The sequence below is a fragment of the Falco punctatus genome (assembly GCF_963210335.1).
Source record: "Falco punctatus genome assembly, chromosome: 11".
Lineage (NCBI taxonomy): Eukaryota > Metazoa > Chordata > Aves > Falconiformes > Falconidae > Falco > Falco punctatus.
Window position 1 is genome coordinate 9,485,854 of NC_137591.1, and position 23,860 is coordinate 9,509,713.

The 23,860-nt window shown below is 47.8% G+C and overlaps 1 protein-coding gene across 1 annotated transcript in view; it reads right to left on the bottom strand.

Annotated features, from left to right (window-relative positions):
• Window positions 1-23,860, bottom strand: part of SLC5A9 (solute carrier family 5 member 9) — a 62,952-nt gene that overhangs the window by 17,073 nt on the left and 22,019 nt on the right. The window contains exons 2-6 of the mRNA XM_080407647.1: window positions 9,790-10,005; window positions 6,801-6,998; window positions 5,318-5,389; window positions 2,728-2,832; window positions 717-881 (exon numbers count right to left, since the gene is read on the bottom strand). Of these exons, the coding sequence (XP_080263773.1) occupies window positions 717-881; window positions 2,728-2,832; window positions 5,318-5,389; window positions 6,801-6,950 (492 nt within the window). The 5' untranslated portion in view covers window positions 6,951-6,998; window positions 9,790-10,005. The remainder of the gene's footprint in view (window positions 1-716; window positions 882-2,727; window positions 2,833-5,317; window positions 5,390-6,800; window positions 6,999-9,789; window positions 10,006-23,860) is intronic.

Here is a 23,860-nt window from a genome sequence, read left to right on the forward strand (position 1 = left end):
CTCTGAAATACTGTCCTCTCTCTCCAAAGGCACAGGTAGCTCTTAGCAAATCTCTGAGCTTAAGTTCTACCTTTTTATTAACAGCATTTAAATGAAGAGAAATATCCAGTAGCTTACATTGCTTTTTTTGGCTGCTAGCATGGTACAATGCTACAAGCAATCCAGGAAAGATGCCGAGTTTTGTCTTCAGCCAGAACCTACCTCCCTTTCACCGTACCGTTTTTATACAACACAAGTCACAGGAAGAGAGAATAACAACACACCTAATGCTGAAAACTCAGCTATAAGAACAACAGCAGATTTATGATAATTTAAGAGAATTTCACACCTAAAAGATGCAGCATGCCAGATCCTCAGATGGGGTAATGCCGCAGTTCCCTTGTCTATACTGCCTAAGGTTTGATCTGATAGAAGAGGAAAAGCAGGCAGACAGCTATGGTACTTATACTGTTCAGTAATTAGCTGCCAAATCCCTGTAAAGTTCTCACTGTGCATTGCTGTTTAATGAGGGCTCTCTCTCTTAGGATAGGTCTCCCTGATCAATAGAGAGGCAGGTATTTACTGGAGCAAAGCAGCACACTAACACACTGCTACTGTTTCTGGTAGCTGAGCTGGTCCTTTCAAGGACATCGAGTTATTTCTGAGCAGCCCTGCATTGTGCCAAGATGACCTACCACTGCCCTAGACACAAGGGTCATGTTCAATTGGATACATACGGATATCTTGGTGAATATATAGAGAATGAGGGACAGTACAGACATGTAGATCTGTATCCTTTGCCCTCCAAATCTCTTCTGCAGGTACTCGGGCATTGTGACCACTCCTGCTGCGATGTAAACAGGGACAAAGATCCAGCCAAGAGCCAGAAGTGCCCAGGTAGCCTGTTAAGGAGACAGAGAAAATAAAGGTACGTGAGTCAACAGATGGGAACATCCTTCTCCTCTGTTCTTTCAGTGGACATACTAAGAAAGCAGAAAGGTATAGTGCCATGCAGTGTATTTGGGAGGCAGTCTGACTTTTTCTCCCTGCTCAGAAGATGACATGACAAATGGAGGAATTACTACAATCTAGCTAGAAGCTTTTGAAATTATCCTACTAAGCCTTGTGTCTCTCTGTCATGGGTGGCACGTCCTGTTCCATCCTCCTTTGAGGCAAGATGGTGTATTCTGTTGCTCTGGATCTCTGACCGATAGTGCGGTATTTGGTGGCCTTTCAAACCACTGATGCTGTGGCAGTGAAGAGTTAAGTGATTCAGAGAAGGATGGGAGCATCTGTTTGTTGCTTGATTAGCAAGTGATGAGGCTGAGGCAGCAGACTGTCCCTGCGGAGCATAAAAATAAGCAACAGCAAGACTCTGCTGGGATGTTCTCCTTGCAGGCTGACGCAGATGTGCTTCTGTTGCTGGTAGATAAAGGGGCAGTTCAATTGCTTTGCAACAGGTGAAAGGTCTTTTGGAAGGTGTAAAGGCATCTCCCATCACATATTTCTTCTCTGAAACACAGCAAAAGCCCAAACAGAAGATCCTGAACATAAATAAAAGCCATTGGATTATCAAACATCACCTGGCTGTCTCAGGCCATTACCTTTCATCCAAGTACCTTACATTAGTCCAAATTTTACTTTGATCAGCTATTTAAGTTACCAGAAATGAAACTAATGCCGGTGAGCAGAGGTTGTGAGTGATTGAGGAGAACAGCCATGACTCCTGCAGTGGCAGAGGCTGGCTTAGGTAAAAGATGCTTATATGATCCCTGCAGCTGAGTGATGTCCCATGGCAAAGGGAGAGAATAACAGCATTCTAAGGCCCATTTCCAATCTGAAAGAAATGAATCTAAACTCATGAAGTTAGATTTTCCCTGACATACAATCTTGTCTCCATGGGCTTCTAAAATGAACTAAATAGATGAACTTAAAGTGATATTGGTATGTCCTACATGCACCGGGCTGAACACAGGCACCGGTTTCTTCACAGATTACTTCAAGGTGATCTTAATGGTTTAGAAAAAACAACAGTGCAGTGAATAGATATCCCAGGAAAGAGCTTTTGGTGGGCCCTGCCTGTGCTTGGCAAGTATCCGGCAGTATTAGCACTCTCTGCTGATACAGACAAGAGATTTAGAGTTAGGTGAGTGATGTTTATTGTGAGGCTGGCACTAATCTCACTCCTCATCACTGCAGCTGAGAAATTTCATTAGCATCACACACAAAGGGTCTGGGTTTCATGCTCTGTGTGGTGTCAGTGGCAATTTTCCAGGCCACTTCAATAAGGCAGAATGAGACCTGCCTTCACACCCAGATGTTCACCCAAGAGACGTCACATTTTGGCAGCTGACAGGTGAATACAGGGTTGCCGATTCTCATGGCTTTACACTGAATTTAGCACCACATGCTGCTTTTTTTGAAACTCCCTGTACCCAGAATCCTGTGAGTATCCAAGTACCTATTCAACATTCATTATCTTTTATTTTAATCTTCATGAGTGCAGACTAAAGCTTAAAAATATGGCCATGTGCTTCTGAGAAGGTCAAAGAGCTAATAATTTTAGTGGATTCCACTTAAACTAAAATAAAGATCTCATGTTTTTAAGGCTGTCTGAATGTCTGGAGGCTTCTCTCCTGAGGCTTGAGAACTTGTAGCTGCTGATACTGTTAAGCATCTGATTTTGGAGACAAACCCTCATCCCCTTTGTAAACAGTGACATCTTAGTTGACAACATAACTGACTTACGTTCCACTCAAAGCCCCCGACAGCAAGGCCCCCAGCTGCTCCAGTGCCCGCCAGGCCGATGAATAAGCCACTGCCCACATTGCTTGACATCAAGGACGCTCCAATCTGAAACACATGACACAGGCACAAAACCCAGAAAGTCACCCTGAGAAACTTCTGTATCAGCCCAAGCATTTCCCCTGGGTACTGTCTTTTCTCTCTGGCTTCTGGCAGGTCAGTAGCTGGGTGCTAATGGAGAGTTGAGTTTTCCTTCTCCTTTTAAAGCAGCTATGGTTTTATGTCTTAAAATGGGTGTGTCTGCTCCCTTCCACCACCCCCACTCCAATGCAAAGCTTCAACTCAGAATCGAGGTTCACTTTGTTAGTGGTTCCCCTGAGATACGTGCCTGTTATGGGGAGTACGGCGAGGTGAGGGAAGTCTGGTGGCAGCCACAGACACCTGAGTGTCCGTGAAACATGATGCATTTCCCATTCCCTTATTACTCAGCCAACAACACACCTTCTCCAGCCTCGCTGCCCCTTGCTCTACCTCTCCATGTCTCGCTGACAGCCCAGCCTCTTTTAAGTCTTGCACTGCACATGCACGTGGTGCTTTACACAGCTATAGCGACCGCGGTGCTCTCCCGGAGCTCCTCCTAAGGGAGGCGATTCCTGAACCATAGCAGGGAAGACCTTAGGAACATGCAGGCCCTTTGTGTTTAATGTCTACACATAGGTTCAAAGATATTCAGCTCTTCAGTAGGCTGGAAAATGCTAATGCCTCAAGTAAACTTTGACTGCAAGCTGTGGGCATGGCAGGCTGTCCCCGCCATGGCTCATTGGCACTCTAATTGGAAGAATACAAGCTCCAAGGCGCTTTGAACAGGGCAAAGACAATCTGACTTAATTACTACTTTTATTTGGCATACCGCCTCAAGCTCCTTTCTGTACACCAACGACAAATCTCTCACAGGGTCAAATGAGAAGTTACCCGGAGGACAAGTCTAGCCCTTTTGTCTCTAGTGGAAGTTTGCTTTTAGACACACGGCCTACAAGGAGCTTTTCTCTCCTCAGTACTGCTACGTGTGAAACAAGGAATGATGGAATTTGATCTGCTTCTCACCTCTGAGCAAGGTAAAACATTAATATGGCATCAACAACCACACTGATTCCTGCCAACAGCTCTGTCTTCTTGTCTAAGAAAACTCTTGATTAGAGAGCTGGCTGCTGCAACATGAATTTGCAGCTGAGGCAGGGACTGATGCTCTCAAGAAATGTAAACAGTTTTCCTAATATCTATATCAGACACACAAATACGGAAGATAAATTGCACAGGAGCAGCAATGTAATATCAGGATTTAGTTGAGGCTGTCTAACACACAGCAGAAATCTGTCACCCCTGTAAAAAAAAATAAAATAAAATACATGTAAGCCAGTCATGTACTCAAGGTGAAAGTCACTTGGAGCTGCCTGCAGGAGTGCTGCAGAGGTGGAATCAGCTCTCTGACAAACAAAACTGAAAAGCAAACAGCGTTAGAGGTTGCTTTAAACCTAGAATGGTAAGTCAGGAGAACCCAGAGCCAACACAGTCTGTGGCCACCTGCGCTTGGTGCCAAAAGCAATGAGAATGTTTTTGGGTTGTTTTTTTTTAAAGAAAAAAAGAATGATGCTGGGGAAAAAATGTTTCATTTTGGTACCTTTAATTTTTTCCCCCTCCAAATTAGAGAAAACCCTCAAGCCAAGCTTTTCCATTAAATGTCACTTGGCCAAGACAGAAATATAAAGAACGTTTAAGAAATAACAGATTTTAGAGGGGAGGGTGTGTCACCGATGGAAGAGATTGAAAATCTAGCCTAGTGAATTTATGGGCAATGTACATCCAAAGGAAAGAAATAAAAAAAATGCAGTGTTTTGGTTGAGAAGTGCATTTTGTTACTCACTGGAGAGATATATGGTGCTAGAGTCTGGCACTGGCTGAGAAGGATCTTTATTCCTGTGGTGGTTTTATTCCTTTCAAACTTTGAATTATCTTTATATGTACCTTTCACTCCCAAGTAAAGGTGCCTTCAATAGATTTTTTTTTTCTTCATAGTGAAGATTTATGCTTTGGTGGTTTGAAGTTTGTATTCTTTACATCGTTAGTCAATAATCTCAGCTTTACTCTAAACAGCAAAGCCTCGGAAAGTCCTGGCCTTTGGGATTACTTTTTCTTCGGTTTCTAAATGCTTTTTTACTGGATAGCACATTCCTAGATTACCTAACGCTTTCTTGGCTTGGGGACAACAGTATCTTTGGTGAGTTGGGACCAAAGACTTTCAAACCCAGCTAGAAGCCAGCGCTCCCTCACTTCCATCAATGCCAACATTTTTATTGCTGACATTTGCAGAAAATTGAGAGCTGAAAAAAACTGAAGATGCTGAGCTATCCTTTCGACCCAGCAGCTCCAGGCTGTAGCCCATTAACAGAGCTGCATGGGACGATTCCTCGTGGATCCTTTTAATCTCAAGACTACAATCAAACACGCAGGGACTGGGTCCCCTCACTAGACCTGCCCTCCTTATATCCAGAATTGCTTTAGAACCATGAGGAAGAGAAGGATGCATTTCACTCACAGGCCACCAAGTCATGGATCGTCCAGCTAGGAAATAGCCTCCAATAGTCCCCCGGCTTGCTCGTATCGATGACTGGAAGCACAGGAAAAAGAAAAGTATTTTCCTCCATTCACCCACCCTCAAGTCAGACCCAGTACCCACCTTGAAACACCCCACCAGCACCCTTTTGCACCGCCCTCGCCCTACTCCTTGGGTGTTTCTGCAGGCGGCTGGCTCGCCTCGCTCAGAGCAGCACAGACAGCTCAGTGCATGGCTCTGACGCGGGATGAAGCAAGGGCCCCCGTGGAAGGCATCTAATTTTGAGAAATCCAGGGGTCTGTCTGCTCTCAGCCATGTGAAGATACATGTTTGCAGCTCCAAGAAAGGCTGCCCACCTTCTGACAATGGTATGCATTCAAAGGAAGCATTTCCCTCCTCACTGTCCAGCACCCCTAGCAAACGTCTTCAGAGCCAAACAGGGGAGAAAATGGCACAGGGGTAAGAATCAGAGGACAACCCTGCATCCCGTGGGATGCCAGCAAGGACTGCATTCGGGCACGGCATGCAGGTGCACTCCAGCATGACTAGCAATGCCCTGCTGCAGCTCCTGCTGCCCTTGCTTCTTCCCACTGCTGTGGATTCAGGGTTCCCAGCAGCCCCACACTTGCATGGCCACATCACACAGCCTGATCTAGGAACCGCGTGAGAACTTCAGTGATTTCAAGAGCAATAGGATGTCCATAGGCCAGCAAGCCCCTCCGGTGTGAGTTAGGCTGAGTGTGCTTGCTGTTTGCAGCAACCACAAACTTGCCATCAGGCGCCATAATAAAATGGTTTGCTGTGAAGCACGTATGCACATGGTGGCACCCAGACTGGTGAGCAGCACTGCCACCAAGCCAGGAGAAACCTGAATGCCTGATCTCAGCGTTAGCTCCAAAACTGCTTTTGTGCATCTGTTAAGTATGCCAGGCTTCACCCATTGCTTCTGCCTGTCTGGGTGCAGGTTTTTGATAGTCCAGCTTTGGAAAGAAGCTGCTTGTACCTATTTAATGACTTCTGCTTGAATGTACCAATTAGGAAAGAACACTTCAGCCAACCAGAACATTATAGGTCTCTATGAAAGAGGCCTTTGCAAAGCTGCATGAACAAATTATTAACAACAATCTTTCCAAAGCTTTTTAAAGTCCCACTTCAGTTTCCTCCACCCTGACCCTGGATTTTCTTTTGTCCCTTGCCTGCTGGCACCTTGGTGTGAGACAACGTTGCAGCACAGGAGGTAGTCATCATCCCCAGAACAACGTCCAGGGAATGACCCCTTGTTTGTCCCTATGTGGGGGTGGTGGTGAGGGCTCGCAGGAAGGTCACTGCCACCCCCAAACCTGCTCAATAGTTCCTGGGGTAACAGTGTGCACAGAGGATGCCCTGTGCAGGCAGGAGGGGTCCAGGGAGGATCAAAGGCTCTCCACCTTAGGCAGACCTAAACCCAGTCACCTTGAGGACTCACCCATATCCCGACAGTGAGGACAAAGGCGAAGTATAAAACCACGACGATGATGTCTGCCACCCCAAAGGCCGCTGTTGTGTCCCCCAGCAGCGTGGGCAGCTCTGTGGTGGCTGGGGTCGGCTGGCTCATGGCTGCAGGCAAACTGCTCATTCTCTTTCTCACACTGGACTTTGGTGCAAGTTGGCCTTCATTGCTTCCCTTGTAATAATTAACAAGGTGGAGAAGGTGTGAGTGGGGGAGCCGGAGCCAGGCAGGACTGTGGCTAACGTTTTCCCAGCAGGCCCCAGCAGGAGCTTTGGCTCCATGGTTCATCAGTGCGGGCCTCCCCCACAGCTTTGCAGTGTGATCATCCCTCCCAGATGCTCCTGCATCCTTTTACCAGCAGTCCCCTCTCCTGCCCATTTACCCACTGGTGACAGCCTCTGGGACAGCAAACAGATAAGTGTCACATTGTCATGTCCCCCAGCTCTCTCACATCACTTTCCCCACAGCATCCTATAGGAGAAAGTTCCTCCTAAGAGGAGCTGCCCTAGAAGGGAGTTGGTCTTTCTTCCTGGTGTGGGTGGTAAGGATACTGATCTGTGCAGGATAGGTGCAGCACTGCACCCACACCCAAGGAGCAGGACCAGCCACAGGACAGGGCACCAGTGCCCCTTTCCTCACTGGGTCCAGCCGTGTGCTCCCTCTTCCCGTGTCCTGTGCTGCAGCTCAGGCATTGTCCATGCTGCAGAGACCACAGCCCCAGCGGATGGTCAGCAGACAGGGAGTGCATGTTACGGTGCACATACACATTGCAGACAGCAACAGGGGGAGCACAGGGAGGAGACAGCTGAGTTGTCTTGGCAGACTCTCCAGCGTGCACATGGCCAGCAGCGAAGGAGTTAAGCTGCTTGCGTGGCAAGCAGAGCCAATGCCAGGTCACCTACATGAGTCAGGAAAGCTGCAGTGGCAGCAGAGGCAGCAGCTGTCCTGGGGCATGGGCTGGTAGGAGGGGGCTGTCCCCTACCACAGCAGCAAAGTGCCAGCCACAGGTCCTCCTCCCCACCCTGCCAGCCAGCTGCCTGGGGTGGCAGGGTCGTTTCTCAGCTGCGTGGGGCATCCAGCCCTTCTCTGCCGTTTAACACTGGGGCCTGGCATGACCCATGCCTCCACCTCCCTCTGCACCAGGGCCCTGCTCAGGGGCACCAGGAGTCCACGACGGTCCCTGCAGCTGCTTCAGTTGATGGTCATAACCCAAAAGCCTGAGACAGACAGGCACAGACCTAGCTTCTCGGTGCGGTTCTTAACGATGCTAAAAGACAGTTGCCTCCCACAGATTTTGGCTCCTGACATCACCCTCAAAGCTAGGGGAGCTTGTGGCATCCATTTCCTCCTTAGTTTATAAATACAAGCATCTCCAGACCATGCCTGGCCCAGGTCACCCTCTGGAGATATCTCTCCTCCCTCTCCACTGACTGAGGAAGAGCTACTTTTCTCCTTTCTGTTGAGTGCCCACAGTGCTGTGAAGACCCCTCCAAGACAGTGTCACTGTGCCCACCCACTGTAGCACCAGGGAAATCACAGGTATGCTGGAGAGGTTTCCTGAGTGCTTCTGTGGAGGGATGATGCTGTAGAAGACAAGGCAGTGGGTTGGGCTGCAGGCAAAGGCAAGGTCTATGACTGATGTTCTGGGAGAGGTTTGGTTTGGGGCTGCCAACCTGGCAGGCTCAGCAGGGCTTACCCTGGAGCACGTGAGTAAAGAAATCATGATGGGCTGTAGCTGGATGCTAAAAAAAAAAAACAGGGGAACGCTTGGGGGACACATAGGGTGGCTCTGACTATGACACCAGCCACCAAGACTCAAGCTCAAACACAGCTGCAAAGGTCCCTCCGCTACCTCTGTCAGCAGCTATCTCATACCTGTCGATGAGGGACCAGGGCACACAGCTGAGGACACCAGCCTGGTTTGGAAACAAGGTCTCCAAACACCAGCCCAGCCCTCTTGACACCACCAGCCCACTGAATGAGGGTGTGGGTCACGCCGCCCCTCTGCTCCTGTGTTAGCGCAGCTTTGGGAGATTGCTCAAGGCTCCTACCAGGGTTTGCAGAGCCATGACAGAGCTGGCTGTGTGGCACAAGCCTTCTCTAGGCAGTCCTCTGGCCCTCAAAGAAGAACCATCTCCTTCCTCTGCCATCCGTGGTCCCCATGACATACCAGATGGGACATTTTAAACTGAAGTGAGCTTTGCTTGTTCTTGGGTTCAACGGAAGCAACAAAATTTCTCTCTCCATTTGTTTTACCCCTCTGTCCCAGTGTTTTCTTGCCAATGCTGCCTACCTACGTGCTCATTAACTGCTCTGCTAAAGCAAGGTGCCCATCCACCCCTGCTCCTCAGTCCGAGACTCTCTGGAAGCGGTACCTCATTATCCACAAGATGCTTTTCAAGACTGAAATGTTTCAACAAGCTGAAGTACAGTTACCAGAAATTAAATATCTGGAAGCTTAAAACCCCAGGTGTAAGCAGGCAGCTCTCCCTGTGCAGAGCTGATTTACGCTCACCCACACACTTTTCCCTCTTAACACCACAGAACCCGAAAGCAAAAAGACAGACACCTGATCTTGAAACACATTAAATTCCTGCCCAATACGCCAACATAGCCAGTATCCCCAGTCTTCCCAAACTGGGAATCTTGATCCCCACAGGGAGCCCAACCCAAAGTACTTTCCCAACCCAGACCTTCACCCCACCTTCCCAAGGCCCTGCACCAGCAGCAATTAACACTTGCAGACACCTGAAAGCTTATACCCCTGAAAAGTAAACACATCTAATAAGCCGTTCCCAGCAGCTGCGAGCTATCACAGATCCATCTGACCCACTAGGATATTAGCTTATGGTGGCAGGATGCTGTCAAGTGTTATTACACCAAGTGGATCATCCCAAGCCCTAGTGATCAACCCCGGTGCAATTGAGTAGGATTGCAGTGGCTGTACATCAAGCACGGATGATACCTCAAGCGTGTCTGTGGCAGTCCCCTTCTTCGCTGCTCAGTAGTCTCGTGGCCCTCTACCCTCGATCCCATTCAGGCAGGACTTGCTTCTTCCCACTCCTTGGGGCTGGCTGCAGAGGCGTGCTTCTCTCATGTTTTCCCCGGGCTGTGGCCGCCGTCCCTGCCCACAGCTGAGGGGGTGACGCATACCAGCATTGCGTGACACTCACCTTGGCTCCTGCCCAGGCGAGAAGCAGCATGGAGCACGCTGTAAGGTGCACGCCTCCGCCAGGCCCCAGCAGCAGGACAGCGCTTATCTCCTGCTCCACGCACTAAGTCAACATCGGTGGCTATTCACCCCCAGGAGATGTGGCACTCCTTGCCCTGGGAACCGATTGGGGAATTCACATGCCCAGGAAACAATAAAAATTCAACACAGCTGACAAACAAACAAGCAGCCATCGGAGTGAAAGCTATTACAGCAGCATAAGCCCAGCAGGTGCAAGCAGGCACTATTGATTTTGGAGGAGGCACACTGCTTTGCTTCTGCTTATCTCCCGGGCACCTGGCAAGGTACCTCGAATACTCTGGTCAACCGTTAGGGCAAACCCATCTTTCCCCGCAGGCAGAGCACCTCAAAGCCTCCAAGCAATGTAGGTGAAGCTGAATTTTGCTTCCCCAAAGCTAAGGGGCAGGTTGGCTTACATTGTCTGTGTTGGTGGGAGCGGTGGCAGAGGAAGCACTGGGCACGGTGGGGAGGGGTGAGCTGGTGAACACAGGGGATGAAGCTGGTGTGGGGTGCTACCCATGGCAGAAACAGGTGCTGATGGAGGCACTGGCTGTACTTACGGGGGTAACAGACACCGAAGGCTGAGCAAAGTAATACAGGTCTCCATCCTCTTCCCATTCCCCTCCTGAGACATTTCTCCTCTACCTTCCAAAACATTTTTCCTCCTCTCTCCAGGACTCACTCCCTAGCACATGCCTGGCTGCGTGCAGTCTTTCTTTTGTCTTCAGGAGGGCTGAGAGCAGCACTAGCAAATGAGGAGCAGAAGCCACCCTCTGGAACTCCGATGGTGGGGCTTGGGGCTGCTTCACTTGTCTCATCTCCTTGGTCAGAGATGGACCCATGGGCATTGAGCCCTGCAGCCACAGCCTCACCCAGCATGATCATGATGCCCTGCAGAGGTGGAGGGCAGGCTGCAGAGGAACAGCAGCCCCGTAAAACCTCACCGTTTAAGCAGGACCTCCGAGCGGCACCCCAACTGCCACAGGCCTCCTGCAGCACAGTTAATATACTCTCCTCTCCTTGCAGCAAAAGTGACAGGACATTTAGTGTCCTCTTGTGGAGTGTGCGCCTCACTCATGTCACAGCAGCTGAGAATGAGCCCTTCAGGGAATGGAAATTATAAGTGGCTTTTCAAAGTGGGCAGCTAAAAAAAGAAAAACAACCCAAAACCAAAAAAACCCAGAAGTGTTGAAGAGCAAGTGTTTCTGGGGCAAAGGATGTTCAGTTAAGTGACAGGTAATTATTTTTGCAAATGTTAACGAATAAATGTACTTCCTCTTCATTACAAAGGTACTTCACAGTTGTCAGCAAATAGCTCCAATGACAATTAGTGAATTTCTAAATGGATTGAGAGTTTGGCTTCTATAGAGATAACAATGCAACAAGGCAAGACGTTAGCCAGCCCTCACGTCTCACCTCCCGGGGGGATTTTTTCTCCGCGCTGGGTGGGTGAGGCATTCAGCTAACCAATATTTCCCTCTCAGCCCTGTCTCAGGGGGAATGACTCTTGAATGAGATCCAGCGGTTTAATTTTGGTTTGGTACGAACGGGCTTTAGATGTCTGTAAGGTTTAAAGGCAAGCTGCTCGCTCAGGACCCGCTCCGCAGGGCCCCGGCCAGGCGCAGCCCCGGGCAGCCGCAGCAGCGCTACCACAGCTCTTTTCTTCCCTCTGCAGGCCACACTCCGCTTTTCACTCCTGGACCGGCCCATAAACCTGGAGCAAGTCCATCACCGCAAGTCTCCTTGCATTGTTTTTGTTTTCGTTTATCCAACCGCCGGGTGAGTCAGGAATACCCGTGCTGGAGGCAGTGGGACACGCACCGCGCAGAAGAACCGGGGAAGGTGCTGGTTTCGGTGGGAATTTTGGTACTTTGGCAGGCTCCTTTGTGCACCCCTCGGACCAGGGGGAAAGCTCGCAGCTCCCTGCGCTGGAGACTACCCTTGTCTGCTTCTGGGGCAGGGAAAAGCCCCACAGAGGATGCGCTTGCTTAGTTTCAGCCCCGTGCAATGCTGGTGCAGAGGCAGGCGGGCTCACGTGGGATGTACTTTTGTTGGGCTTTCCCCTTGGCAGGGAGCTGCGAGCATGTACCGATCCCAGCAAACAGCACTGACCACCACTTATCACCTCCTCACTCTGTCCCGAAGATTACCTGTAGCCCCTGCCTGAGCACTGTGGACCCGTGACACTGTCATTTCTGTGTAGATTAAGGATAGCCTTGACATACAGGGCAGTTTCAAGTTAGAATATAGTTTTTGCTACACTTAATTAGGACAGTTAAATGAAAGCAGTTGCCTTGGGCTAAGCATGGCATTACTAACTGGTCAGTCTAGGCTGAAGCAAACATTACTGAGTCTCATCACATCCACCTTTAACCGTACAATTCATCTGCCACCCCAAACAAGGGTTTACACCTCCCTGTTCAGCTGAGCTGCCACAGCTCCTCTAGTCACCCCTTCCATCCTCATGCATCCCACCAGGAAACTTCTATGACTGCTGGGAAACTAAAGTGAGAAGCCACAGGAGGAGCTTCAAGTCACACTTCCAGCTGTGGCTGCCTAGAGAAATCATTCTAGGACCGAGCAGACTTAGACTGGATAAAATATGTCATACTTACTGAGTGACTTTTCTGACTAACAGCCAGACTTTGAAAGATATTAGCAAGGGTAAAACATTAAGTGACAGAACAAGGACACTTTAGATGAAGGATGTTGTTCTCCCTTTAATTTACTCCCCTGTACAGCCTTGCAAAGATCTCAGCAGAGTAAGTGTCCTTATTGATGGATATGCTATCCTTGTTAAGATGGGACAATACACTTATTTACAGCTTTCATCATTGCCATGAAGGCACAAAGCAAACAGATATAACTAATGAAGATTTAGCTATTACATAATGTCTTTGCCAGCTCCATGCAGAAGTCTGGGTAAAAGCCCTGGGAATAAATCTTCCTGTAAGAGCATTTTTAATGAATGTAAGACATGAAGAGATCTGCTTGTAGTTGGTATTAAGACACTTGGTGTTGTTTTTCTGGAAAGATGGCTCAGGTTTGGAGTAAAAATGAAATTATTCTCTGAGAAACACCAAGGAAGTGAAAGCCACATAAGCCCTATGATGTGAGCTGTGAATTAGTGTGTTCATGGTGACGGTCCACAATAAGGCTGTTGTGAGCTGTGACCATTAGCTAGCACCAGCAAGATGAAGATTCAGTAATAATGAATCAACAAGCAATAGCGATGGAGGAGTTGCAGTAAAAACAAGCCCACCTTGTTTTATCCTCTCCGGGTGCCTCTGATGACAGCCAGCCAAGGGGGAGGGCAGGAGCAGGCAAGTCATGCCGCTTGGAACAGCAATGCTCCACAGCAAAGCAGGTAAGATAATGCTTCACAGCCCCTGCAAGGGGCATGTTTGGTAGGTACCACAGGAACAACTGGTTTCCTTTGATGTTCTCCTGCAATCTACTGTCTGAGAATCACGAGGAACTTAAACCATGACTGGCAAAACCAGAGGCAGTGCACAATCACCTGGAAAGCTCCTGCGGGACAGGGAATAGGATGCCTATTTGTTTCCTGGTATGACCTTGCACAATCCTTTTACAGATCACACAGTGGGGAAGCAAACAGTCTTTGCTGAATTATTCTGAAGTGTGCTCTGTAAAAAAAAAAAAAAGCACTCCCTATGTACAATTAAGAAATGATCCAATGTATTTAAATTTTCACTGTGTAGCCCATTTCAAGAGAAAATGCCCCAAAACAAAGCCACAGATGTCAACAGCCTGAGATTTCAGAACTGCAGATTCAGATACATATCGGCAGCTTGATCCATCTCTGCTTGGTGACTATTTAGAAAGATCCTTCTTCTTCATGTCAGGAAAAAAATGGCAAGGAAGAATTAGGTCCTTCATTTTAGAGTTAGGAGGCAGGATAAGGACATTCTCCTTTGTGACAGATTAGTCAGTGTCTCAGGGTTTGGGGGTTGTTCTCACCAGGAGCTACAGCCCAGTACAAACCTGCTTATTTAGAAATATTGAAGTCCAACAGAAGGAATCAGGGAAAGGTTTCTTCCCAGCTGGCACTTTTTCCCAGAGCCCTACAGGGCTTTTATTAAAGTTACAAGGTCTTCCCCATGATCTTCTGTGTTCCCTCTTTCCCTCCCTCATATGCAGGTCCCTCACCCACTGTCTGTTCCCCATGTTTGCACCAAGGCCCCAGAGAAAACATCTCTGCCAGCCTGACTTGGCTGCTGACCCTCCCTTGAATGCAATCTTGGGAGTCCGGAGCAGCAGCTCCTCTTGCTCCAGTGAGCGGTCTATGAACAAGTCTAATTTCTTTTCACATCCAGGCTCAGTGAAAGACAACTATATTTCATTGTCGCTTCCCTGTAGTTACTGTGTTACAGACTCATGGAACTGGAAATGAAATCCATGTCTTTTGAACCAAACCCCATAGCTGCAATACCCTTTTTCGAGCTTCAGCAAGAGCTTTCTGCAAAGCCTGTTGATGCATTTCTAGTTGGAACACTTTTCAAAGCAAACCGGACAGATAATTTTTTTTTTTTATAGAAAGGAGAATTTTTTAAGGATGCTGCATTTCCTTTGGCTAGTTGATAAAATAGATGTCGAAAAGCTCTAAGGATGAAGGATATATATGAAGTGAGTACAGTCTTCAGAGTTACTATCCCTAAGGAAAAGAACCAGAAAGGAAGACTAAGCCAAAATAGTTGCTGAAAAAAATGAAAAAGGAAAAAAAAAAAAAAAAATCAAACTTAATGGTTTGTTACAGTTTGCGGGGACTGAGGAAACAAAGTCTGGAACTGAAGGAGTTGTCAGACAGTGAGATAGGGTTACACTTCCTCCACACGGAGCCTGCAGTGTTGGCTTGATTAGGCGAAAGAACTTGGGACCACTACAGAGAAAGCTGCCTTGCTCCCTGTCAACTTGCAAAAGCTAATCAGCATCCCAAAATGACAGCTCCCTCCAGGGCTGAGATTTCTTACAACAAAACTACAATAAAAATAAGAAGTCTTTCTGGTCCAGTTTCAAAACTAGCTGCACTAAAAAAAAAAAAAAGTAGAATAAGATAGAAAGACTACGACATTCTCCTGCAACACCCCCAATGTTAATCTTCACTCTGATGATAATAATAATAACAATAAAACTTAGATGACTCCTATACCTTAGTTGAGCAGCTTGTATCCTGAAGAACACATCAAGCTTGATAAACTACTGCCATCAACTTTCACAGTGTGATGAGACTTAATGTGGGAGGATGCTGCTGTTCCGTGATGCCCTGGAAAAGCTGAGGACAAAATGTGATAAAAAGCCCCACGCAGAGCTGGATTTCCAGGGTAGAGTTTTGAGTACATGGAAAGGGAATCATCCAGTTTGGGACACTGGCCAGGACACAAGAAATAATGCCTTTATTCTTGGCCAAAGCATCAGTGGAGTTTAATTACTGCCAACTCCAAGCCTTAAAAATTCTTGAGCTGGGGGCCAGAACTGAATGATATTGACTTAGATAGCGTTAGAATAATTTTTTTCTATTTTAGCAGTAAAGTTTTTTGTTCCTTCTGGTTTCTGTTCCCAGAGGGTACATTTTTATACTTCCCACCACAAGGAGTTCTAGCAGCAAGTTGCACATTTGCATGAAATTTGGGATGCTTACTGCAGTCCGATGACTCCAGAAATTCAGACTTCAGGGAAAACAATAAACCTCACCAGTTCCACAGGAGCATTGCTGATACTGCTGCTCAGCTGAGGTCCCAGTCTTACATTCCCCACTCTTCTAGCAGCCTTTGCTTTTGAATGTGTAGCTTTCGAGCTGCAGCTCCATGAGGACCCCAAGAAACAAGCTCACCTGTGACCAACTAAACTGATGAAACCTGCTTTCCTTTGGATGTATATCCTAGGATAGGAGGTGTCAGAGGAAGACAGTAGGTCTCACACATCCATTCTGGTGGTCAGAGTACAGTGCTGCTGTGTCTCCTGGCTAATGAGGGTTAAAGCTTACACTTTAATTTTTCCTTTGCTGGTGGGACTGATAGGGTCTTTCTCATCTGCTCCATTATTTGTTTTCATGAACCTTGTAAGGATTTCATATATTCCAAACTATTAGCTCCCTACGACATTTAGTTGGCATTAACCAATGCATCCACTAGGATGTGATGCTGACAAGGACCAATGAACCCTTGCCACATCCTCCCTGTGATCACCCCAGGAAATCCCCCTTCCAAATCCAGGGAGATAAATTTTTCAGATCACTTCTGTGGCTTTTCACCTCCCACCTACACAAGTGCTGCAGGCAGAGAAGGCAGGAATGGTGTCACAGGGCCTGGCGCTGTCTGGGACATTTACACACCTATTAGCTTTTTACTATAACCTGAAGCAGAAGGGGTGACGTGTTGGGTTGTATGCAGAGAGGACGGATGCCTGCTGGCAGGTCACACAACAGGCCATGTCTAGCCACTGTGTTATGTGACATACCTGACAAGGTCCGAGATAAGAGGGAAAGCGGCAGGGCAGGGCTGCAGGCAGGGGGAAGGGTCTTTCCAGCCCAGCCAGAGGTGCAAACAGCACCATGAACCTACTGATCACACTGTTAGGGACAGTAAAGCATTCATGTGCTAGACCTGGGGCCTGCCTGACTTGTATCTTCTCTGGCAAATATGCAGCAGAACAGCTTCAAAGTTGCACAATTCAATTAAAAACAAACAAGAAAAACCAACACCAAACCCCCACTCGTCAAAGAAAGACCCAAGCTCTCTGTAACGACTTCACTTTTTGCTAACTTGCTTTTCTGTGCCTAAGCAACCAGAAAGCAGCAGAAGCATATTTTAACAGATTGTTTCCCACCTCTTCCCAGCCTCCTCAAGGCAGGTTTAATCTCTCTCCAGAAGAATATTAGTCTGCAATAAATCATCAAGTTCACTGCAGCGCTTAAACCCTGCTTGTCCTTCAGTGCTTTGCTCTAATAGGATTGATTCACCCACACACACCTCGAAACAAGGTCCCTTTAGCCGAGACGGGTCTTTGCCACCTCTGGCACCCCGCTGTGCCCGGAGGGGCTGGGAAGCCGGCAGCCCCTGCCCCAGGGATGCCCGGCCCTCGCGCTAGCCCGGGGACGGTGGCGCGGGGCCCGGTCACCAGCAGATGGCAGCTGGAGATCGCCGAGGTGCCGCTTCCCGGCGGCGGGGAGGAAAGCTGGGCTCGCTCCGCTCTTGCGAGCGCAGCCTGCAAATACCGGGGGACCTTGGCACACGCATAGCCTCGCCACCGAGCAGGGATGTGACCTTCCTGCTTTTCAGCCCGAGTAGGGGGCAACGCGCTGGGAACCCCAGCAAGGACAGAGAGAGGCTAGGAAGGACACAGTGCCTGCACCTAGAAAAAAATAAAAGAAAAAAACCCACAACAAAACCCAAGAAATCAACCAAGTCACAGGCCACATTGCTCCCCCCTCCATCCCAAGCTCAGCCGCTCAAGCACCACAGCCACTTAGAGCTCATTTTCTAACCTGATCCTACCCCAGACCTGCTTATGCAACTCCCAGTCTCCAAATGCATTTTGAGCAGAGCAAGTCAAAGTACAGGTGCATCCCCTGCTCCCCCCCTGTACCAAAGTCTCACTCACATCACACTGCTGGGCTGCAGCAGTTCCCCACAGCCTCAGGCCCAGAAACAAGCATTAGCTTCTTGTTAGCACTTCTTCCTTTCATTTTCAGGCCCCACTGCTCAGAAACGCCCCTCCCAATGAGTCCTGCAGCAGTAGCACCTCACTGCACCATACCACAACACCTGCTCCAGCCCCACATGCTGCTGTAAGGTGCTCTTACCCACCCTCCTCTCCTTCCTCCTCCCCCCAGCTGATAGCCTAGGCAAGCTGTCTTACAGAAGGGAGAGATGCAAATCCCAGCTAACGCGGGGCAGCTGTGGGCAGCAATCAGCTCCACCTGCTCACCCAGCTGAGCCCTCTTTGAGGAGCTGCAGAAGGGAGAGCTCCACCCTGATGCATTGACTGAGTAATTGACGTCCTGTTAAGAGCCCCTGATGGCTCTGCTAATGCATTGGGTTACCATCTCAGGCCAGGCAGGAGGAACCCTTTACATTAAAATACATACAATTCCCAGAGATACCTCTGCAGCTTAAAAAAGTCCCCCGTTGCCCAAGGGCCAGATCCACACTAGATCCCAGGGTGTGAGGAAGCACTATGCATCAGCTGGGCCCCTGCACAAATGTGTAATGCAAAGAGTAGGTGGGCTGTCCCATCAGGGTGGCTTTTGGGGAGCCTGCAGCACAGCTCCATCTGGGGCCACCATCCCCCCGAGTGGTGCTTTACCACCAGAAGGATACTTTTTTTCTCCTGGCTCCTTACAGCCCTCCACGGGCAGCACAGAGATGACTCACACATGGAAGCTTTTCTTGGCAAGGACAAAAAATGGAAACAGCATTTTTCCTCCCACCTCTTCCCCCACCCACCCCTGATCTCCAAAGCATGCAGAGCTCTGCAGAAACCAACGGAGCCAAAAAAGGGACTAGACTACACATCAAGCACTACCAGTTTAATCCAACCCCAGTTCCTCATTTACCAACATCAGCCTCCTATCCAAGCTTTCTTTGGCTTTCATCTCTTCTTTTATCTGTGTGCTGGCTCTGGTTTGCCCCTTCTGCTTGCTACTGCTTTGATCTCTTGAACCTCTGTAATCCAGAGCTGAATCCATGATAGCTTATGCTGAAGAGTTCATGCATTTTTCCTGTTTAAATTCTTTCTGTTTTTCTCCCCTGAAACTTCAGGCAGGTTCCTTCTGTGCCACAAATGGACATCTTAGATGTCCAGCCTGGGCAAGTGACCCTTTTACAGTTCCTCAGACCCTTGAACCTTTGCATCCCTGTTCTGCTGGTTTTTGGTTTCTTCCATTACAACAGAGTACCAGTTCCCACTGTGCTGGCTAAAGGCTGTACCTGGCTCACCAAGGTCTGCAAGACCCCCAGGACTAATCATAGAGGTTTGCCCATGCCATGTTATCTGATCCCTAAGTAGCACAGAGAAGGTCTATTGTTCCATGAATAGTTTCACCAGACAAGCAGGGGAGACGCAGCATGGGAACTCAAGTCTGTGAGCTCACTCATTTGATTTCAGCTATTTTCTTATCTAAAAGTGGATGGTGATTTTTTATTTCACCATGAGTACAGTGAGAAGAGGAAAACTATTCCCAGGTAGGGATGTAGCCATCAAGCAGTTACGGGAGCACCCATATTTCCCATCCCAGAATGTGCAGGAGCATACAGCACAGCCAGAGCGCTGCAGTAACTGTGTGGATTCCATGTAAATGGCACCCTTAGCTTGCTTGCTCAAAATGAAGCCCTCCGTGTTGTTCACCAGTAGTTTTAGAATAGCTATGGGCCAAGAAAGTGCCCTCATTTTTAATTTAAAATGTGGGAAAAGGAAAACATGAAAAAACATGGTTGAGACTTGAACTTCCTAATCTTTCACTGGTAGCGACAGTGTCAGGGCAGAGACTGTCCCCGCTCTCCCTTGTGGCCTCTGGCTGATAAGGACTCAGTCAAAAAGGAGCAGTGAGTCACTGCACTGGACTTTCTGCCCAGTTTTCAGTGGTACAGACCTATCCTGCCACCTCAGAGCTGCTGCAGGGTGGGGGCTCTTCTGCTCCAGCCCCCGCACCGCTGCAGGGGTGCAAACTGCTGCTTGGCTTCCTCGCAGCATGAGGGGCAGCAGCCGATGAAGCAAGGTCTGCCTCTCCCTTACAACCGGCTGGCCGAGCTAAGGGCCCTGCTGCCTCTCCTCAGGCTGATTTCTTTTGAAAGCAAAGCACATAACATCAGGCCTGTGTTTATTTTCCCCTTAAATTAGGGTGGCTTGATTTTAATTGAGAGATCTGCCAGAATAAGGCATGTTTGTGCAGCTGTCATCAGAAATGCACACTTGCTTTTTTATTTTCTTTTTCCTTTTCCCTATTTTTTTCTTTTTCCTTTTCTTTCTTCTTCTTTCTTTCTCCTTTCTTCCTGCTTTCATTCCTTCCTTTCTTCTCTTTCTCCCTTCTTTCCCTCATATACGAACTTGCCTGATGTTACCCTTTCCAGGCTAAGCTTACAGACAAGAAACAGGACAGAAGGGGAGTAATTCCCAGGGGATCCCTGGCAGACCCAGCTGAAGTGGAGGTGTCACCTTCCTCTGAGGCCAGCCCTGTTGCCCATACCTGATGTGTGAAAAGGATGCTGTGCTTCACCTTCCCCTGGCCATGGTGATCCGGCATATTTGTGCTCATATACTGGGTTGCATGCTGGTGGGACTGGGCAACCTGTGCATGGTACCCTCCAGAGAGAGAGCTGCAGGGGACAGTGTGACACAACCTGTGTCTCACAAGGTGTTTTCCACTGCTGTGGCCCAGCCTATCCTGGCAGTCTGGGAAGCCAGATGCTGAAGGAAAGCTCCACATCCATGTCATTCCCAGACCCAGAACTGAACAGCACAGCTGTGTTTCAGGGCTCTGATGGACAGTTATCCTAGATATATGACACTAGGAATGGCTCTGAAAAGAGCAGTTGCCCAACAGGGAGACAGGTCTTGCTGGTGTCTTGGATGGCATCGGCACCCTAGCATCCTCTAACCTCTCTAACCCCTTGCTTTATGTCAAAGAAGTCTACTTTATGTTGTGGAAAGCAACCAGGGAGATGCAGCCCCGCCTGATCATTTTTCTCATCTGGAACAGCTGGAAAAAGACAGTAGCCTGAGAAATTGGCTGACCTTCTTGATGCATTCAGCTGTCTAGCCTTATATTCATCCTTTAAATAACTTGCCAAAAAACAAACAAACCCAAAACAACCAATCAGCGGGAAAAAAGAGCCCAAACAAAACAAGAGAGACTTCCTTTTCCAGCCTTGCCCTTCTACAGGGGCTGGTTTGAAGTAGTTTAATCTAAACCAGGTTTCAGCAATTGATGGAGAAAGCAATGTCCGTGGTGGGTATTTAGAGACTGGGGTTTGCCTGCCATACACTATCCAGGGGTTTATTACCTGCTGAAAAAGCTTAATGTGCTTCAGGTGCTACATGATGTCCAGATGTCGCGGCAGAAGCAGCTTGGAGAGTGCTGGTGATAGAAATGCTGCTGGGTGAATGCAGAGACATTAGTGCTGAGCGTGATTCGCAGTCCCAGCTCGTCCATTAATACAAAAACGCAGGAATGGCCGAACTGGTTAGGACCAAAAGTCCATCCGGGCCACTACCCTGTCTATGGCAGCCAGCCTTAGTAGGTACTTCAAGAAGGATATCAGAACAGGGCATGCAGATCATGGCTCAGGGCCAGTGATTTGTGGTGCTGCGATTTCCGGAGCCAGACATAGTGTCTTTGTATTTAACAGCCCCTGGTGAATTTTGCTTCCAGGAATTTATCCAGCTAATTCTAAATCTCTTTGTATCCACAGTTTCCTGTGGCAAGCAGTTTCACAGCTTAACAACACGTATTGTTTAGTGTTGCCCATTTTTTCATACCCTGAAGCTGGGTGAGTTTTCTCTGTCAGATGCCACTCAAGATCAGCCCTGGATCTAGCTCACACATGAGAAATGGATGGATGGGTGGATGGAGTCTGAAATAACGTGGCTGTTGTGATCAGATCTGCAGTTACCAGTGGGTCACAAGCAGGGTGTGTTTTAGGAACTAAGACACAGCTCATCACCTGCCTGTTTGTTAACAGGACACATGTTGCTGTCTGCATTATGCAAAAAGTGAGTTTTCAAGAGCGAACAGGAACAGGAGAAGAGGGGCACAATCTGGGTGGTGAATGAAAGACAGCATGGAACAAAATGTGTTTGTCAGGTGGGCAGAGAGCAGTGTGGCTGGAGCCAGCATCCCTTGTCAGGAAAGTGGAAATAGTGTTCAAACAGCTTTATGCCCAGTTCAGGTAAGTAAAAGAGAGTTGCAGACAGTAATGCAAAGACTTTGTATGCAAAGACTTGGAAAGTGGGAAATCCTATAGGGAGAAAGGATACAGCACCCACTGTCACAGCACATGAGAGGGCTGATTTCTCTGTGGAAGTCAGTGAGACCAACTGGCAGACATTGCTGTCCCTTTCATTTGAGAGCTAACAGCTTTCCAGCTAAAGCCCACAAAGTGTCTAGGCATTTGCAAGGTAGAATAGCTGTGTTTAAATTAGGTCACCCAAGAAGTTCATCTTATCAAAGTCACCTGCATCATTTCCACCATAATCAGGAACAGTAGTTGGTGGGAATTGTTCAGCAAGCTAAGACCTAGGCACAGGGGATTTTGAAATTATTCTGAAATCCACATATGGTAAAAGCGTCACAGTGCTTTATTTCCCCACCAACACGACTGGCAGAGCAGAAGTGGGAATGTTTTCTACTTAGAGTCCAATTTCCACAATCTCTCAGCTCCCATTTAGTCAACAAAGTCATTGGCCAGATGTGGGAAAGAGCCAGTCAAAGGTTTGGTGCTGAGCAATTGTATGTCACCCTTTCCTTGAATGAGAAATTCAAAGCCGCCTCAGCTGACTGGCAGCCTTGTCCAAGGGTTATTTATGGAACCAGAGCCAATTTAAAAGCTACATGGTTGACCTCAGGCACACGATAGATGGTCAGCACATTTTCTGGGGAAGTGGAGTGCCGTTCAAGATTTCTTGTAACTTTTTTTGTTCACCTGACACACACGCTCCAAAGACAGTGAAAGATGAGAAAATAATATGGGCTTGATAAATGACCGAAAGAAAGTTTCCGATCTGTAGCGGTTCCCATTATTTTTCTTATTCTTGGCATCAGCAGAGTTATGGCAGTCTCCCCCTTGCTACCCTCCCCAAGCTCTACTCCCCCTTAACAATTTTTTTTTTTTTCTTTCCTGTCAAATTCACAAGAGTGGCACCTGGGAGCATTTTGACCAAAGGGAAATTGACTGAGCAAAGTTGCCTCTTTTCAAATACATTTTCTTAAGAGAATGGAATGAACGAGAATCATAGTCATAACATGGCTAAACAGTCTTTGTTTAACTTAATGCAATATAATAACCTAAGTGTTGCAACACAGCTCCTTGCTGTGACATCCTTTTTCCATTTGCTTAATTTTCACCCCAAACACACGCTGTTAATAAGGTGCTGAGCAAATACAGCTCTTGTGACAAAATCCAGAAACTGAGACCCTGTATGGTGTGTTAGATACACAACTCTTATTTGGACTGGCAAGTGGCACTGAAATTGGTATTGCAAAATAGATCCATTTTTCTTGCTGCCAAATGTGATGGACAGATGAAAAGGGAGGGCTGGAGAAGTGGATGGCAATAAGCAGAGAACAAATAAAATCCCTGACAGAAAGTAACATGTGAGTTAGAATGGACATGTGATTGCTAGCAGGGAAATGCAGGATGCAGGGTGCTTTGTCAACAGCCAACGTTATAATAAATGTCACACTGGCACTAAAAAACTGCAAGATTAAACTCCTCCTCATGATTTATAATTTAAGAGAGAAAAAGGCAGACAGAAACCCAGTGACTGGGCTCAAAAGAAAAACTCCTATTGACTTTAGTGGGTTTTGGAGCAGGTCCAGTGCAGTAAAGGTTCAAATCTGATCTCTGGAGTCAGAGAGTGTTTGGCCACTGATTTTAATCAGCAGAATCAGGCTCTTAATCAAAGTTTGGTTTACATTTCCTGCTTTTTTACTCGCTTTGTAGCAAATCTGGAAGTCATACTTGTTTTTTGGGGGCTAAGTGAAAGTAAATAAAGACTGCCATAAAGTTCATGACATCTTTAAATTAAAACACAGTTTCATTAAGGAATATGACTAAACCTTTCCCTT